This window comes from Schistocerca piceifrons, chromosome X, assembly GCF_021461385.2.
Source record: "Schistocerca piceifrons isolate TAMUIC-IGC-003096 chromosome X, iqSchPice1.1, whole genome shotgun sequence".
Taxonomy (NCBI): domain Eukaryota; kingdom Metazoa; phylum Arthropoda; class Insecta; order Orthoptera; family Acrididae; genus Schistocerca; species Schistocerca piceifrons.
In genome coordinates this window covers 489,235,549-489,251,379 of record NC_060149.1, presented here as the reverse complement: position 1 = coordinate 489,251,379, position 15,831 = coordinate 489,235,549, and the positions used below count along the sequence as shown (strand labels likewise).

At 50.0% G+C, this 15,831-nt stretch overlaps 1 protein-coding gene across 1 annotated transcript in view; it reads left to right on the top strand.

Moving 5' to 3' along the window:
• LOC124722440 (aquaporin AQPAe.a-like) overlaps window positions 1–15,085 on the top strand; it is a 57,548-nt gene extending 42,463 nt beyond the window's left edge. The window contains exons 5-6 of the mRNA XM_047247602.1: window positions 1,369–1,449; window positions 14,951–15,085. Coding sequence (XP_047103558.1) covers window positions 1,369–1,449; window positions 14,951–15,085 — 216 coding nt within the window. The remainder of the gene's footprint in view (window positions 1–1,368; window positions 1,450–14,950) is intronic.
• The last annotated feature ends 746 nt before the right edge of the window (window positions 15,086–15,831 follow it).

Below are 15,831 nucleotides of genomic sequence, written 5' to 3'. Positions count from 1 at the left end.
GCCAACCCCTTGTTTCTTAAGCAATCGCCATTAGACGATTCCCTGACCATGCAATGTACCATGCTCTTGCAAACATTGAACGTCTCCCACCTGATAATTATTTGCCCATGGATGGGATTGTTAGTTGGAGGTCCTGAAAGGGAAGTGAGACGCATTAAATTTCCACTCACTGGAATGTGCGCGTCTTCCACTTACTTACAACACAATTTTTTGCCGGATCAGTTCGTGTGTTCACAGAACTAGATCTATTCAGAGCCCTCCACTATTGTGTATCTATGACTTTCTTTATAGATACCTGTACTGCATGCTCAGTTGTCTCAGTCCCAAGTCGGGTGGATATCCCAGAGAATGAACTGGCTGACAGTTTGGCTAGAAAAATACTTAAACCTCACTCCATGTCATGATTTCAGCTGCGAATATGCGGGTCTACTTCAAATCTTTGCCAAAAGTGGAATGACATCTGGTCCACTACTGCTCACAGTAATGATCTCCGCACAATTAAGGAGTCTATTGCAATTTGGCGCTCCTCCTTACGCTCCTTTCGGATGGAGTCCAGTCTTGAGCCGTCCATAGAGATTTTACGTTGCTTCTGGAGTAGGGACGGGGTGGTTCTGGTTGGGGCTCTCAATGTTCGCTTGGTCTGGGACCATAACCACTCCCCCCGGCAAAGACAGCTCTTTTACCTCTCTGTTTTTAGATTTGCGCTATCCTTTCATACCTTGTGTGTTTAAACTTCCTGGTTTTATGGTGTCACCTGTCTTCTAGTGGAACCTCTCTTCAATGTATAACATTTGAATCGAGGGCCTGATGACCTCACCGTGTACTTCTCCCACTCCCCCCCCCCCCCAATCTATCAAAATCTGACAAAGAACTGGTGTAATCGAGGCATACAGAAATATTAAAAAATCGGCTAAACTTAAATGAGAAAGTTTGCATTTCAACAAACGCGATGCATGGATGAATTTCTCGAAATAACTCTAAAATTGACATGCAGTCCGATTCTTATTTTCAAGAATCTGAAAGTTATTCTTTAGCTTAAAATTTGCTTTCCTTCCATATATAGGTTTCGATATGTCCAGAGAAATGAGAAACGCCATCGTACATAAAATGCATGCGTTTTAGGTGTTAACGCAGTCGAAATGTTTCCTGGAGACACAAATTCAGACTGCTTTTTAACAGCACTTCTCTCCTTCATGCTAGAAAATAAAATGTTGTCATTGTCACTTTATCTGGCTGTACCAAAGCTCCTACTGTTGTAACTGCAGCACCAGGAACGATCCTTGTAGTTAAATAAACTTGACAAATGTATTACGCAGTCAAGTATTAAGATGCTAACAATATATTTTAGTAAACGAATACTGTTCACAGATGCAATACACTGGCGCAGGCATGAACCCGGCGCGTTCGCTTGGGCCTGCTATGCTGAAGTGGCAGTGGGACAATCATTGGGTACGTATTCACTCTTACCACTTTACCACTTGCAAATAAGAATTTAGTAGTGACTAAAACATTGACCAGACAGAGCGAATAGTGCTAAAACCACATCGTAAACAATGCTTTATTTTGCTATATGAAGTTTCATTAACGGTTGTATGCTGCTGACCGTACCTAGTGCAGTATTGGTTTTATAATTAGTGAAACTTTAACTTGTTTTCAACCTTGGAGTTACCCAGCTGGAAATACCGATACCTTTAGTTCAGCTTTTGTGATGTGAGTGAAAACAAGGATTTTGATCACCGTAACCTTACATCTATCAAAACAGATAATTTGTTAAACATCCCATTTGTTCCGCGAATGTAACACACTCGAGGTACCTAGTCAAATACACCGCCATGAATGAAATACATAATATTAGAAACATGGCTTCTGCGCAGACAGCAGCACTGAAGTCGTAGAGCCGTGGTCATCGGGCAGCAATGAAGCCAGTAAGGAACTGACGTTAACGTAGTTTAACTGTCCAGAGATGCCACTCCCAGTTAATACATAACGACTGCCAGATAAAAAAAAGGCGCTTTAACACTTTACACGTCGACTTATACGAACTTCATCTTGGGACTCCATTGATTACATTTCACTGTCTTAAAATGACATCATTAACTGCAAACTATGTTCGTGTATGCCACTTGAGCCACGCGACACATCCACAATTCGGTCCAGTGTCACGAAGTGGACAAAACGCTAATAATTGGTTCTGTTAGTAGGAACACACACACACGCACACGCACACGCACACCGCGCGCGCGCAACAGAACGAAATGTCTCTCCCCCCTCCCCTGTGAGCCCCTTCAGATCGGATTAGGACCCCTCAGGGGACTCAGCATTTATTTGCTGGGTACGGGCTTGGCGAACCCGGGGTCCCCGAACTGTGGACTGGTGTGCGCCGCCAGTCCTCTGATACCGTAAGCTCTGGGCATGCTTCAGCGACCACCGTGTGGCGCAACGGTGGAACGTTGTGTGCCGCAGGGACCGGGGATCTTGGCTTGATTGCCTGGATCGCGTGGATGGTACATACCTCTATAAAAAACCCTTCAATCTTAATGTGTGCTGCGCGCTGATAAGATGCATGGCTGTTGAGGTGGAACAGTCGCTAGCGGGCGACCTCTGAGGAACCTGCCGCACCTCAGTTGTATAAGGCTTACCCAGGCATGCGGGGCTCTGTCTGGGCTGACGTTTCGTTCCCTAGCTGCTCGTGGGACGCACATGGCAACCACGTAGTTCCCTTCACCAACTTCGCAATCAGTCAAGCGCATGAGGGAGGCTAGTCCTCCAGATATGCAGATGGAAAAGAGTAACAGGGCTTATGGAGTCGTAAATAACAATGTTTTCATCGTGATTAAGAGGACGGAGGGCTCATTTGAGAAAAGGGTCTACTTTCTACATACATAAAGGTTTAGGACGACTCGCAGGTACACTGAAATCTATCAAACGCCTGAGGAATGCTACCCTGTTAGTTGAGACTACTAGGGCAAAGCAAGTGGAGCTGCTTCGAAAGTCAACCGAGTTAGGCGAGTATGATATTACTGTCGAGTTGCACAATTCCCTCAACTCCAGTAAAGGCGTTGTCACCTGCCGTGATTTAATGGATATCGATGTCGACGAGCTGAAGCAAGAATGGGCAACACAGGGGATTGTAGACGTGGAACAAAGGACACGTAGGAATAATGGAGTTATTGAGAAATCTGCCACCTTCATTGTGACTTTCAATTCGCCTGTCTTACCTGAATAAGTTCTGGCTGGTTTCCTCCACCTTGAGGTTCGGCCTTATATACCTAACCCTATGCGCTGTTTCAAATGTCAGCGATTTGGCCGTACGACAATCAGTTGTGGGGGTGAACCAACCTGCGGTATGTTGCAAGGCAGCTCATGAAGCTGGGACCAACTGCACATCTCCGGTGCTGTGTATCAACTGCTCTGGGAGCCATCCCGTCTGGAGCAGAGACTGCCCCGTCTTTGCGGAAGAACGAAAAATTCAGGAGATCAAGGTGACAAAGAGGCTACCTTATATGGAAGCCAAAAAAGAGTATAGGGCTACAAAACCCCCTGTCTTTGCCACATCCTGTGCCTCCTTGGTGCACAACCGTGCGTCGCAAGTAGACGCTTCGACGCAGACCATGTCCAGCGTAGCAATATCCTCCAACAATACCTGTACCTGCGTTTGTACCTGCCAGAGCACTCCCAATAACGATCTAGCTATTCAGGCTGCTCCACCTGCACCAACCGCTATTGCAGAGAAAGCTACAGTGAAGCCTTCGAAGGCCCTCCAGAAACAGAGGGCCTCTCCACTTCCCCAATCCCCGACTTCCACAAAGAAAACGGGACCAGGGAAAGGGGCACGGCGTTTGACGTCAAACCTGCCAAAGGCACCATCGGATGTCGTCATGGCATCCCTGACTGATGAGGAGGAAATCGTCATGGATTTTGATACCTCTTCCCCAGAACCTGGCAGCCCCTCTGCTGCCACGCACTCTACAAGTGCCTCACCAGCGCAGCGCAAAGACAGGGGGAAATCTAAACCGAAACGCTGATATGGCTCCCATACTTCAGTGGAATCTGAATGGAGTCAGACCTCGCTTTGCAGAATTGCGGCTGTTAGTACAGGAAAACCCCTTTTGCATCTCTTTGCAAGAGACACATTTTAAAGAGACTGACACGCCTGTACTTAAGGGATATCACATGTACAGGAAAGGCGACCTGACTGGTAATAGGGCTCAGGGTGGGGTGGCAGTGTTCATTAAGGACACATTCCACTCCCCACCTGTGACCTTAACCACAACACTACAAGCGGTTGCAGCTCGGATCCTGGCCCAGGTTAATGTCACAGTGTGCTCCTTGTATTTACCGCCCGCTGAGCTCATTGACAGTGAAGCCCTCGCACGGCTCATTGATCAGCTACCCCGTCCCTTTCTCATTTTAGGAGACTTTAATGCTCATAATGCATTATGGGGTTCCAACAAAACCTGCCCCAGAGGCCAGATGATCGAGTAGTTGCTCAGGACTTCCGACATCATACTGCTGAACACAGGTCAGGCCACGCATTTTAGCACCGCTTCAGGTTCGTCTTCTGCCATAGACCTCTCTATTTGTTCGCCTGTGCTTGCGGATATTGCTCAGTGGGTCGTCGACGACGACCTTCATGGCAGCGACCATTATCCTATCTGGCTCCATCTGCCAGTTGAAATGGGTCGTGTCGCACAGCCGCCGAAATGGTTGTTCCGGAAGGGAAACTGGACGCTCTACCGGCAGTTGGCTGTTTTTGAACGGTGTGAAGGCGTCCAGGATTGGGTGGATCACATTACGGCGGTGATGCACCATACCGCTGATTTATCCATACCAAAGTCAACGGGAACACCTGTGAGGCAGCCTGTCCCTTGGTGGAATGACGACTGTCGTACCGCCATCAGACAGACAGGCGGCTTTGAGAAGATTCCGTCGGTGCCCCACGGCTGCGCGTCTGACAACTTTCCGAATAGCACGGGCGCGGGCGAGAAAAATCGTTAGGGAGAGTAAACGGAGGTCTTGGCGCGAGTTCCTGAACTCCATCAATAGGTCCACATCTTCAAGCAAAGTATGGGAAGCCATTAGGAGGATCTCAAGGCGATACTCTCGACCGCCAATAGCAGCTATACGTGAGCGGGGGTGTCTCCTAACATCTCCAAGAGACATCGCCCGGGCGTTGGAAGAATCTTTTCAAACTATTACGGCCGATTCTAGCCAGGACCCAGAATTTCTGCGCTATCGGGGTACACAGGAGAGGGCTGGTTTTGATTTCCGTTCAAAGAACGCTGAGGAATACAACTAGCCTTTCTCTTTGTGGGAGTTGCACTCTGCACTGTCCGTATCTCGGGATACCGCACCTGGTCCAGACCTGATATCGTATAGCATGCTGCAGCAGCTGGATCTGCGGTCAAAGGAAGTCCTTCAACTTTTTAATGAAATTTGGAAGACAGGCGACTTCCCTAGTTCGTGGAAAGAATCGATTTTAATTCCCCTTTTAAAACCAGGGAAGGATCGGACCGAACCCAGTAGCTACCGTAGCATTAGTCTCACGAGCTGCGTCCGAAAGACATTTGAGCGTATGGTCAATAGGCGCCTGGTGTGGGTTCTCGGATCCAGATCCTTACTTACCCGCTGCCAGTGTGGGTTCAGGAGGTATCATTCCACCCTAGATAACCTGATCCTACTCGAAACAGTGATACAGGATGCTTTTCTACGTAAGCAACACCTTATCGGGGTTTTCTTCGACCTGGAGAAGGCGTACGATACTACCTGGAGGCATACCATTTTGCGCCAGCTTTATGAGTGGGGTTTCCGTGGGCGTTTACCCACACTCATCAGATCCTTTCTGTCGGACAGGTATTTTAAGTATAAGGTTGGGAATGTCCTGTCTGACCGTTTTAAGCAGGAGAACGGTGTCCCTCAAGGAAATGTCCTGTGTGACAGCTTTCGCAATTGCCATCAATAGTATTGCGTCCACTGTACGACGACCCGTGTAGTGCTCCTTGTTTGTGGACGATTTCTCCATTTTCTGTGCGTCTTCCTCCCTCACAGCTGCTACACGCCAATTACAGCTGACACTCGTGCGATTGGAGGAATGGTCTAAGACCACGGGCTTTAAATTCTCTTTGGAGAAGACCGTTTGTGTAGATGTAAACCGTCCCCGTTCTCTTTTTAATCTCCCTGTTCTAAAACTAGGAGACACTGTTCTCCCCTTTATGGAAAAAGTGGAATATATCGGGCCTATTTTTGACGAGAAGCTCACATGTTTGCCACACTTAAAGGATCTAAAAGTCCGCTGTTTCAAAGCTTTAAACGTCCTTAAATGCGTCAGTCATAGATCCTGGGGCGCTGACAGGGCACGTCTGCTCCAACTTTATAATGCCTTTGTGTGGCCTCGACTGGAATACGGATGTCAAGCTTATGGCTCTGGAAGACCTTCCTACCTCAAAATGTTGGATGTGATTCACCATGAGGGTATTAGGCTTCCAACGGGGGCTTATCGCACGAGTCCAGTTGCTAGTCTGTGTGTCGAGGCGGGTGAGCCTCCGCTGTCCATTCGGCGTCTTCTCCTCGTGGTACGGCACGCGTACAGGGCCAAGTCCACTCCTCTTTCATTGACGTCCGACACTTTTTCCCGGCCGGCACTGGCACGTCTCTTCCGCCACCGTCCGGCGGCAACAAAGCCGTTTGGCATCCGTGCAAAGGAGTCTCCAGTCAGTACACCTGGAGGGCATTAAGGTCCTCCACCAGGGATGGAGTAGGGGATCTCCCTGGCGACTACAAAGGCCAAGATCACTTCTTGATCTGGCTGCTTACAGGAAGTATTGTACCCCGGACCACCTTTTTAAAATCAAACTTACTGAGATTTTAGAACGCCATTCCGATTTTATTACTGTTTACACGGATGGGTCTAAACAGTGGGATTTTATGGGCTGCTCTGCTGTGTTTCCTGATACTGTCCATCGGATAGGGCTCCCAGAGCAGTTCTCAGTTTAGTATGCAGAACTTTCTAATTCTGCAAGCATTAGAGCATATGCGCCGACATCGTGGCACGAAATTCATCTGCTCCGATTCCCAAAGTGCTCTACACGCTCTTGAACAGATCTACGCAGCAGATCGGATGGTGCAAGAGGTGCAGGACGCACTCCTGCCCTTGCAACGGCAGGGTAAGGATGTGATTTTCTGCTGGGTTCCAGGGCACATAGGGATTCCTGGAAATGAACTTGCAGATGCGGCTGCCAAGGAGGCTTGCTCCATCCCACCTCCTGCTCGCTGTTCCGTCCCCCTGCAGGCCATTAAGTCTTTCGTGACTCGGAAGGTCATGCGTTGGTGGGAGGCTCAGTGGCTGGACGTGAGGGATAATAAGTTGCGAGCGGTGAATGATTCTGTCCGACTGTGGCTCACCGCCTTCCGACAACGACGCGCTGAGGAAGTAGCCCTTACACGGCTTTAAATAGGACATTGTCCTTTGACACATGGTTTTCTGTTACGTCGTGAGGAGCCACCAACGTGTCAGACATGTGGGACACAGCTGTCGGTACGACATATTTTAACTGAGTGTGTTTTATATGCGGGTTTGAGGGAAGATTTCAGTTTCCCACCAGACCTACCCTCTCTTTTAACCAAGAATGAGGCGAGTGTCGCTAGAGTTTTACGTTTTTGTGTGATGTCTGGCCTTCTTCCCAAAATATTGGGATTGAAGTCTTAATGTGCTGTCCAGTGGTTTGGTCACCCATTATTTGTAAGTGGTCACTCAGCAACCGTTAATTATTTTTACCTGTTTGTACTGCTATTTTATTTTTAGTTTTATCTCCCTATTTTGATGTGCTGTGTCCAATCTTGCAATTTGAACAATACAAATTCTCTCCTAATTCGGCTCTGAATTGAACTTTTGGGAACGGGCGCTGATAACCTCGTTGTTGTGCGCCCTAAAACGGTGGTGGTGGTGGTGGTGGTGGTGGTGGTGGTGGTGGTGGTGGTGGTCATCGGATTAGGAACCTAGGCGGAGCTCCTGCTTCTGCTTTTAGTTACGAATGTGATTCAGACCTCCGAAACAAGTAGGTAATAGCTTGCTGTTTGGAGGTTCTTCCAAAATTTCAAGTTATATAAGCGCAGTCTCTGACCGTCCCCCCTGCGGGTCTGGGGTAAGAATAGGCCCGAGGTATTCCTGCCTGTCGTACGAGGCGACTAAAACGAGTTTAAACTGTTTCGGCCTTCCATGTGATGGTCCCCCTTGGGGTTTGACCTCCATTTTTCAAAATTCTACAGAAGTACGAGCCTTTGGGGGAAGGACACCTTACATGGTGTACCACTGGTCCTAAGTGCACTAAGACCTTGGCACTCAGCATTGCACCGGCGTTGTAACCATACCCACTATTCCTCAAATTGGGCCTAAACGCCTGATGGGTTGTCCAAGTTACGCCCATAGTGCAGCTCCATCTGCACCAGCGATCATGATGGACTTTCCATGGCACCAGAAATCCAGCACGGTAGCCAGCCCGTTGTGGTGGGGTCATCATGTACCCTCTAGGTTGTAGCCCCCTGACAACATGGGGATCGTACTGCCGATACCTGAGCTGCACCCTCCCCACGTTGGCCAAGGAATAGATGCCAGTCTCCTTGGGGCATCAGGACTCCCGGCAATGGTCATCCTGCCAGGTGGCCCTTGCTGTGGCTGGGTGGCGCCCGTGGGGAGAGCCCCTGGTCGGAGTGGGTGGTATCGGGGCGGACGTTTCGCAGATGAAACGTCTACACGTATCAGGTCGCTCTGCGGCCGAGTCTTTCAAAAGAAAAGGTACCGTTTCTAGTTCTAGTTCTCCTGCCCTTTCCCCCTTCGCCACGCCATGGGAGGAGGGACAGGCCCGCCGACTTGGGGCGAAGTACTTACCCTGCTATTTGGTCTGTTCTCGAACCGATGGGGGGACATTCGCCACCTCCAAGCCCATGTTCTTTGTTCAGCACATTGAGGACATCTTCGGGGAAATCGAGGCTCTCAGCAAGATGCGTTCAGGGTCTGTTCTTATCAAGACCACCTCCGCCACACAGTCGGCGGCGCTCCAGGCGTGCGACCGCCTAGGAGACATCCCAGTATCCATTGTCCCACATCTGGCACTAAATAGGACGCAGGAGGTTATTTTTCATAGTGACCTCCTGCTACAATCTGATGAGCTCAGGGCCAACCTGGAGCGCCGAGGCGTGCATTTCGTCTGGCGAGTCCAGCGCGGCCCCAAAGACCGTTGCATCGACACCGGGGCCTTTATCCTCGCCTTCGAGGGGGACGTTCTCCCGGAGAAGGTAAAGGTGATGTGCTACCGGTGTGACGTGCGACCTTACGTCCCGCCTCCTATTTGCAGTTTTAGGTGTTTGCGCTTTGGGCACATGTCGTCACGGTGTGAGGCTGAGCCCCTTCGTGGCGATTGTGGACGTCCTCTTCGTGAGGAACATACATGCACCCCACCACCTCGGTGCATTGTCCTGGCGTCCACTCGCCTAGATTCTCAGACTGCCCCGCATATCAGAAGGAGAAGAAGATACAAGAAATCAAAACTTTGGATTGGCTCTCTTATTCTGAGGCCAGGAAGAAGTATGACCGCCTCCATCCCGTGCCATTGACCACTTCGTTTGCCTCAGTTGTGTCCACTCCTTCCGCGGTATCCTCACCCCTATCCTGTCCCCCCTCCGCCTCCTCCGCCCATCAGGGGGCTCTGCCTCCACCTCCCACATCCCTCCCTTCCAAATCGTCCTCCCCCGTGGCCCCCACCCCCTCTGCCCCAGGGGCCACCCTTCCTCCTCCTCCTCCTCCTCCTCCTCCTCCTCCTCCTCCTCCTCCTCCTCCTCCTCCTCCTCCCCCCCCCACGCCACCTGAAAAGCGATCCTCTTCTCAGGCGTCCATCGGGGAAACGTTCCGGACCCCAGCTTCCGAGGTCCGGCGTTCCAAAACGCACCCCGCGCGTGAGGACCTTTTTCGGGTCCAGCCCACCATCCCTGTGCCTCCTCGGCCTTCCAAGAAGGCCTCCAAGAAGAAGTCTCTATCCCCCTCTGCACACGGTGCGTTTCGTCTGATGCTCCATCCGTGAGTCGCTGCTCCCGGCCGTCCTCAGTTTCGCTGGGACACTCTGCTGCCAGGCGCTCAGCTGGACTTTCGTCGGCAAATGATGCTGCCCCTCCTACACAACCAGGGACAGCGGCCGCAGCTGGCGACGAGTCGATGGAACAGGATCCACCTCCCACCGGTTGTAGCGTTGTTCCCTTGAAACCTGGCCCTCCGCGGCCGTCGAGGTGACCAGCTCTTCCCCCGTCTCGTTCCCCAAACTTTTTGACTAGCGATGGCGTTGTTTCATTGGAACATGAGAGGTATTCGATCTAATCGGGAGAAATTACAACTGCTCCTCCGCCTGCACTGTCCGCTCGTCCTTGGTCTCCAGGAAACCAAGTTGCGCCCGACTGACGGTATTGCCTTTACCCACTATACCTCGGAGCGGTATGACCTCACCCCTGTGGACGGTATCCCAGCTCATGGTGGGGTCATGTTGCTCGTTCGGGACGATGTCTATTACCGTCCCATCCCATTGACCACCCCACTCCAAGCAATAGCTGTCCGCATTACTCTTTCAGCTTCTACTTTTTAAGTTCGTACCATCTACACTCCATCATCTGCTGTTAGTCGGGCTGACATGATGCACCTGATCGTTCAGCTTCCCCTGCCGTTTTTGTTGTTTGGCAACTTCAATGCCCATCATCCCCTTTGGGGCTCTCCTGCATCCCGTCAAAGAGGCTCACTCTTGGCGGATGTCTTCAACCATCTCAATCTTGTCTGCCTCAATACCGGCGCCCCGACTTTCCTCTCGGACTCTACTCATACCTACTCCCACTTGGACCTCTCGATCTGTTCTACCACTCTCGCCCGTCGGTTCGAGTGGTATGTCCTTTCTGACACCTATTCGAGCGACCACTTTCCCTGTGTCGTTCGTCTCCTGCACCACACCCCATCCCCACGTCCTTCGAGCTGGAACATACCAAAAGCTGACTAGGGATGTCACTCCTCCTTGGCGACCTTTCCAGACCACGATTTTCCCAGTTGTGACAGTCAGGTCGAATACCTCACGGCTGTTATCATCAATGCTGCCGAACGTTCCATTCCTCGTACTACTACTTCTTCTTCACGTCGCGTTTCCGTCCCCTGGTGGAACAAGGCTTGTAGGGACGCTATCCGTGCTCGACGACGTGCTTTACGCACCTTTCGCCGCCATCCTACGTTGGCGAATTGTATTGAATACAAACAACTCCGAGCGCAATGCCGTAGAGTCATCAAAGACAGCAAAAAAGCTCGTTGGGCCTCTTTCACCAGCTCCTCTAACAGTTTCACTCCCTCTTCCGTCGTTTGGGGTAGCCTGCGCCAGCTGTCGGGCATTAAGGCCCACTCCTCGGTACTTGGCCTGACCTCAGGTAATGAGGTCCTTGTTGATCCTGTGGCTGTCTCCAACGCCTTCGGCCGCTTTTTCGCGGAGGTTTCAAGCTCCGCCCATTACCATCCTGCCTTCCTTCCCAGGAAAGTGGCAGAAGAGGCTCGGCGACCTTCCTTCCACTCGCTGAATCTGGAAACTTCTAATGCCCCTTTACTATGCAGGAACTCGAACGTGCGCTTGCACTGTCCCGGTCCTCTGCTCCGGGGCCAGATGCCATTCACGTTCAGATGCTGGCCCACCTTTCTCCGGCAGGCAAAAGCTTCCTTCTTCGTACCTACAATCGCGTCTGGACCGAAGGTCAACTCCCCTGGCGTTGGCGTGACGCCGTTGTTGTTCCTATACCCAAACCCGGGAAGGATAGACACCTTCCTTCTAGTTACCGCCCCATTTCTCTTAGAAGCTGTGTCTGTAAGGTGATGGGGCGCATGGTTAATGCTCGGTTAGTCGAGATTCTTGAATCTCCACGGCTACTTACTAATTTCCAATGCGGCTTTCGTCGCCGCCGCCGCTCCGCTGTTGACCACCTTGTGACCTTGTCAACATTCATCATGAACAACTTTTTGCGAAGGCGCCTAACGGTAGCCGTGTTCTTCGACTTGGAGAAGGCTTATGATACCTGTTGGAGAGGAGGTATCCTCCGCACTATGCACAGGTGGGGCCTACGCGGTCGCCTGCCCCATTTATTGATTCCTTTTTAATGGATCGAAAGTTCAGGGTATGTGTGGGTTCCGTATTGTCCGACGTCTTCCTCCAGGAGAACAGAGTGCCTCAGGGCTCCGTTTTGAGTGTAGCCCTTTTTGCCATCGCGATCAATCCAATTATGGATTGCATTCCACCTAACGTCTCAGGCTCTCTCTTGGTCGATGACTTCGCGATCTACTGCAGTGCCCAGAGAACATACCTCCTGGAGCGCTGCCTTCAGCGTTGTCTAGACAGCCTCTACTCATGGAGCGTGGCAAATGGCTTCCGGTTCTCTGAAGAGAAGACGGTTTGTGTCAACTTTTGGCGATATAAAGCGTTCCTTCCGCCATCCTTACATCTCGGTCCCGTTGTTCTCCCATTCGTGGACACAACTAAGTTGCTAGGGCTCACGTTGGACAGGAAACTGTGTTGGTCTCCACATGTCTCATATTTGGCGGCCCATTGTACACGTTCCCTTAATGTCCTCAGAGTCCTTAGCGGTTCATCTTGGGGAGCGGATCGCACTGTCCTGCTTCGCTTGTATCGGTCCATAGTCCAATCGAAGCTGGATTATGGGAGCTTCGTCTACTCGTCCGCTCGGCCATCCCTCTTAAGCCGGCTCAACTCCATCCACCGTCGGGTGATACGTCTTGCGACCGGAGCCTTCTACACTAGTCCTGTCGAGAGTCTTTATGCTGAAGCTGCCGAGTTACCATTGACCTACCGGCGCGACGTACTGCTGTGTCGGTATGCCTGCCGGCTGTTGTCAATGCCCGACCACCCCTCTTACCAGTCCTTCTTCGCCGATTCTCTCGACCGTCAGTACGGGTTGTATGTGTCTGCCCTGCTGCCCCCCGGAGTCCGCTTCCGTCGCCTGCTTCGACAATTGGATTTTGCCCTCCCTACCACCTTCAGAGAGGGTGAGAGCCCAACACCACCTTGGCTCCAGGCTCCGGTTCATATTTATCTCGACCTCAGCTCACTCCCGAAGGAGGGTACTCGGGCTACAGTGTATTGCTCACGGTTTGTCGAACTCCGCGCTCGACTTGCTGGTCACACCTTTATTTACACCGGTGGCTCCAAAACTGACGATGGTGTTAGCTGTGCCTTTGTCGTCGGGGCCGCCACCTTTAAATACCGGCTCCTCGACCAATGTTCCAGCTTTACGGCCGAGCTTTTTGCTCTCCATCAGGCCATTCAGTATGCCCGCCGCCACCCTCATTCATCGTATGTACTCTGCCCTGACGCTCTCAGTGCTCTTCAGAGCCTTGGAGCTCCCTATCCGGTCCATCCCTTGATTCAACGGATACAGCAGTCCCTCCATTCTTTCGCTGATAATGGTTCTCCTGTCAGCTTTCTGTGGGTTCCCGGACATGTAGGAGTGCCTGGGAATGAGGCTGCGGATGCTGCAGCCAAGGCTGCAGTCCTCCTGCCTCGGCCAGCCTCCCATTGTGTCCCGTCATCTGACGTTCGTGGGGATGTATGTAAGAGGCTTGTGTCGTTGTGGTGGGATGCTTGGTCATCCCTCCAAGGAAACAAGCTCCGGGCAGTAAAACCGCTCCCAACTGCTTGGACAACATCCTCCCGACCATCTCGGCGCGAGGAGGTCCTTCTGACCAGGTTGCGGATTGGGCATTGCCGGTTTAGCCACCGCTACCTGCTCTCCGGTGACCCAGCCCCGCAGTGCCCTTGTGGTCAGCCATTAACAGTGCGCCATGTTTTATTGTCGTGTCCCCGTTTTAGTCAATTTCGTGTTGTCCTGTCCCTGCCATCTACTTTACCGGATGTTTTAGCTGATGACGCTAGAGCAGTTGCTCGTATTCTGCGTTTTATAACTTGAACTGGCTTGTCCAAAGACATTGTCAGGTCCTTCTGGTGTCCCCCCCCCCCCCCCAAATCCCCTTGAGTTTTATCAGATTCCATGTGCTCTAACAACAGTGACTGGGCGCTAATGACTTCAGCAGTTGAGTGCCCTTAAACCCAACCAAAAAAAAAAGTCTCTGAACGTGTCATCCATTGACACTGATGGAGTAAAATTCTGTCCTCGCTGCTAGAAATGCACCATTTGCTACTGGTTAATTAAGATTTATTGTATCATATGAACAACGCTGAAGTCTCCACTGCTTCCAGAAAAAGCTTGTAGCTAGGCGTGGTTACTAAACCCAGAAACACACAAAGTAGCTTAAGAGCGGCACAATACCATTTTTTCACACTCAAATGTTTGCCATACATTAGTGACAAGTGCTTGTTTCCTAGGGTCGAATGACAACTGAACTCCGGATAAATATCAGCTTATTTCGAATAAACACGTCCCGAACGCTACCGTGAGTCACCAATTTCAAATACAGCGTCATCTAAAATGCCTAATAGAGATGTAAACAGCTGAAGTTCCCTAGGCAGAAACAAGAAATATCTTGGGAGAAACAGAACTTACTCCCATAAGGAATGTATCATCGTTGTATCAGTATCATGCAGTAAGTCACCTGCAGTGGTCTCCCAAACATTTCTCTACGTTCGAAAAGTGAAAGAAGCACAGCATTTAAACCACAAACGTGGCGGTGAGAGGACTCCGTGCTGCTAACGGAGGACTTAGTTCCAGCTGTGCATTTGCTGTCTGTTTAGTTTGTCCGTTCTCTGTAAAAGAAAATTGCTGTTGTACATTAATTTGCACAAATGTAGCATATTCTAAAAATTTCAATTTTATTCGTAATAACTAAGCATTAGTGTCTGACAAAATGTAAACATCTGAACAAAAGTTTCCACATCAGTCTCGTTAAAATATTGCTGTAGATTTTTACTTTTTCTAGATCTACTGGGTGGGGCCACTTGTCGGAGGCATTGCAGCTGGCGTCATGTCCAGGTGCTTGTTCACAAAGAACACCACAGAAGCAGCACCTGCTGAGACCACAGCTAACACTGAATGTGAACCGTTATTACCATAGATACCTGTGTAACTACTGGTACTGAAATAAGACTGTCTACGGACAGGGAGAGTAATTTTCTCAAATTACTGCAAATTACAACTTATTGTATTGTAAAATAATCAAAGCCTATGCTGCTCTGTGTACCTATTTCAAAAATCTTACAATAAAAGATTAAACGTGAATTTTAATCAGAAGCACCCGTATAACACAAATAGCTTAAGTTACTCAAGAATTAAAGGTAAATGATCAAAGTGGTTGTAATGGATTAGTCCCTAGAAACTTCGCAAGCCTCTCAAGTTCCTTTATTCTTATCATTAAAATTAGTTCATGTTAACAATACATGATACTTAAGCTTTGGGCCCGTTTTGAACAGTTTAAGATTGATCTTCGTACAGGACATCACACACGAAATAGTCATCACTGCAAGATACGGAACACACATTGAAATGAACTGACAAATTTTCACTTGCGTAAATACGTTCTTGTGTTCTCGGAAAATGGAACGAGGAATAGGGTATTCGCGCAGTATACTAGTGGCGTATTCTAGAAAAACGCTAACAATTGTCCCAAGTAGATGACAAGCTAAGCAATTTGCGAAAAGTTCTTTTGATGCCCCGTTTACAGAAACATACAGTAACAACTAACGGCCATTCGAAGTTACTCTCTAAATAAATTAGCGCACAAGTACCTTACCATGGCATTGGTGTGGGATATAGTGACAAACGAAAATCTTTTAGACCGGTACTCGAATCCCGATTTCTTGA